Genomic DNA, 3,170 nt, shown 5'->3' with positions numbered 1-3,170 from the left:
TATAACAGTAATGTTGACTGTCTACTCGTGCTATAACAGTAACTTTTACTGTCTACTAGTGCTATAACAGTAATGTTTACTGTCTACTAGTGCTATTAACAGTAATGTTGACTGTCTACTAGTGCTATAACAGTAATGTTTACTGTCTACTTTAGGCTGTTGACGGAGACACCGGAAAGAATGCTGAAGTCCATTACAGTATTATTGGCAACAAAGCCAGCGCCGCCTTCCACATCGATAAAGATGGAAATATTCTCACCAGGAGAAGCTTGGATCGAGAAATGGAGACCAAAATTGAATTTTTGGTGATTGCATTTGACAGAGGAGTGCCGCAGCTTAGCGGCACCGCGACAGTTCTTGTACGAGTAGATGATATTAACGATAACCCTCCACAGTTCGACAGGGAATCCTACACTGTTCTGGTGCCCGAAGAGAAAGAACCACCTTTCAAAGTATTTGAAATGAACGTAAGTTGTTACAACACGTAGAAAACAGTAACAACACATCATGTTACGACAAGTAGAAAACAGTAACAACACATCATGTTACAACACGTAGAAAACAGTAACAACACATCATGTTACGACAAGTAGAAAACAGTAACAACACATCATGTTACAACACGTAGAAAACAGTAACAACACACCATGTTACGACAAGTAGAAAACAGTAACAACACACCATGTTACGACAAGTAGAAAACAGTAACAACACATCATGTTACAACACGTAGAAAACAGTAACAACACAACATGTTACAACAAGTAGAAAACAGTAACAACACAACATGTTACAACACGAAGAAAACAGTAACAACACAACATGTTACAACACGTAGAAAACAGTAACAACACACCATGTTACGACAAGTAGAAAACAGTAACAACACACCATGTTACGACACGTAGAAAACAGTAACAACACACCATGTTACGACAAGTAGAAAACAGTAACAACACACCATGTTACGACAAGTAGAAAACAGTAACAACACACCATGTTACGACAAGTAGAAAACAGTAACAACACATCATGTTACAACACGTAGAAAACAGTAACAACACAACATGTTACAACACGTAGAAAACAGTAACAACACATCATGTTACGACAAGTAGAAAACAGTAACAACACAACATGCTACAACACGTAGAAAACAGTAACAACACATCATGTCATTCAGAAAACAAACACTACAACATGCTACGATGTGTTATTCAGAAAACGTTAAAACAATACCACAACATGCTACAACACGTAGAAAACAGTAACAACACAATTTGCTACAACACGTCTTTCAGAAAGCAGTAACACCACAACACGTCATTCAGAAAACAAACACTACAACATGCTACGATGTGTTATTCAGAAAACGTTAAAACAATACCACAACATGCTACAACACGTAGAAAACAGTAACAACACAATTTGCTACAACACGTCTTTTAGAAAACAGTAACACCACAACATGCTACAATACGTCTTTTTAGAAAGCAGTAACACCACAACATGTCATTCAGAAAACAAACACTACAACATGCTACGGTGTGTTATTCAGAAAACGTTAAAACAAAACCAAAACATGCTACAACAAGTTATTCAGGAAACTTAAATAGTGACACTTCAAGATGCTGTAACATGTGTTTCAGAAAACGTCGCTATTAACACCACTAGATGTCGCAACATGTCACTCATAAAACTGTAAATTGAACGATTGTTACAGATTCTACAATTAATTTTAAACCAACGAGAATGATTTCTGGCTGGATATTTCTGACGACCTTATCAATCCTAAAACGCTTGACTTGACTCGTGTTACACACGACAAGTACACATTGTTAAACACTTTTAGATCGAGAACAAAGTTGACCTAATTTTCTGTCCACGTGGTTCCATATTTCTTAGCTCCACGTCATTCTGTATCATGTCCAACAATTCAGTGTATCTCACTAAAGTTTCCTATTCGGTTATCTGATAACGTATCTCACGTTCTAGTGTTGTACTATATTCCTTGAAATCACGGGATAGGGTCGTGTTGTTGGTCGAGTTTGCCATCAGTTTTATTATATTGTTAATAACTAGACACGTTTCTCTGTGAACTCCCTCATCAACAGTCGTTAATAATATTATTTTTATAAAACAAAGATAAATTAAAATTATAAATATTCGCATTTATTTACACTGTGAGCTGAGACCTCCGTTTTTATATTCCATTAACCGAGATCTCCTTATTTATTCCATTAACCGAGATCTCCTTATATCTATTCCATTAACCGAGATCTCCTTATATTTATTCCATTAACCGAGATCTCCTTATTTTCTGTTACATTACAAAGAATGATTAATAGAAATTGACATCATGATGTAAACGATGAAAACTGACAAAGCATTAGAGAACATTATGTCTAAGATCTGTGATAAAAATTACGTAAACAGCAGAAGAATGTAGAGAAAGAAAACACATGTATATTGAAGGTCCACAACCGAAACGTCAGGTAGAAAGATCCCATTCAGCCTAGAAAACACGTGTATATTGAAGGTCCATAACCGAAACGTCAGGTAGAAAGATCCCATTCAGCCTAAGCTTGAAGTTTGAAAGCTAATTTTAAAAATACGGTTTTAACATAAAAACAACAAACATGTTTAGTCTATATTTTGGGCAGGCTGCTGACAAGGACGAGGGTGAAAACGCCTTGATTAAATACAATATCGTCCAAGGAAATGACCACCAGGCTTTTGAGATCGATGAAGAAACGGGGATTGTATACACAGCTGACAAACTGAACTATGAAGACCAACCCCAGTACATTCTTCGAGTAGCAGCAAGTAATCGGAGGGCCTTCCAGGGACCCAAAGCGTCCATAATCGCTAATACTGTGGTGGACTTAGTGGTCAAAGTTCAAGTAAGAAGTTAATGGTCAAGAAAAACTACCATATAAGGCCTGTGTGATGTGTCATTTTCATTAAAATTTTAAATAAATGTGTTACCTTTCATTGTTGCTTCGCTTGAGGTTTAGTTAACAACAAATCAGTGAAGTGTTTCGGAAAGGATGGGCGTGGCTCTCTGCTTTAAACCAATCACATAGGGTTTGGATAGAATAAAGTTAGCTACAGATCAGTGAAGTGTTCTGGAAAGGATGGGCGTGGCTGTCTGCTTTAGACCAATCATA

The 3,170-nt window shown here is 36.8% G+C and overlaps 1 protein-coding gene across 1 annotated transcript in view; it reads left to right on the top strand.

Moving 5' to 3' along the window:
* The window catches only part of LOC106477268 (cadherin EGF LAG seven-pass G-type receptor 2-like), a gene marked incomplete at both ends in the record, with an annotated part of 8,164 nt that extends 5,261 nt beyond the window's left edge, over positions 1-2,903 (top strand). The window contains 2 exons of the mRNA XM_013937857.1: positions 156-467; positions 2,664-2,903. Of these exons, the coding sequence (XP_013793311.1) occupies positions 156-467; positions 2,664-2,903 (552 nt within the window). The remainder of the gene's footprint in view (positions 1-155; positions 468-2,663) is intronic.
* Between the last annotated feature and the right edge of the window lie 267 nt (positions 2,904-3,170).

Source organism: Limulus polyphemus, unplaced genomic scaffold (genome assembly GCF_000517525.1).
Source record: "Limulus polyphemus unplaced genomic scaffold, Limulus_polyphemus-2.1.2 Scaffold13793, whole genome shotgun sequence".
Lineage (NCBI taxonomy): Eukaryota > Metazoa > Arthropoda > Merostomata > Xiphosura > Limulidae > Limulus > Limulus polyphemus.
The sequence above is the reverse complement of the archived record's forward strand: the minus strand, read 5'-3'. Positions and strand labels throughout refer to the sequence as shown.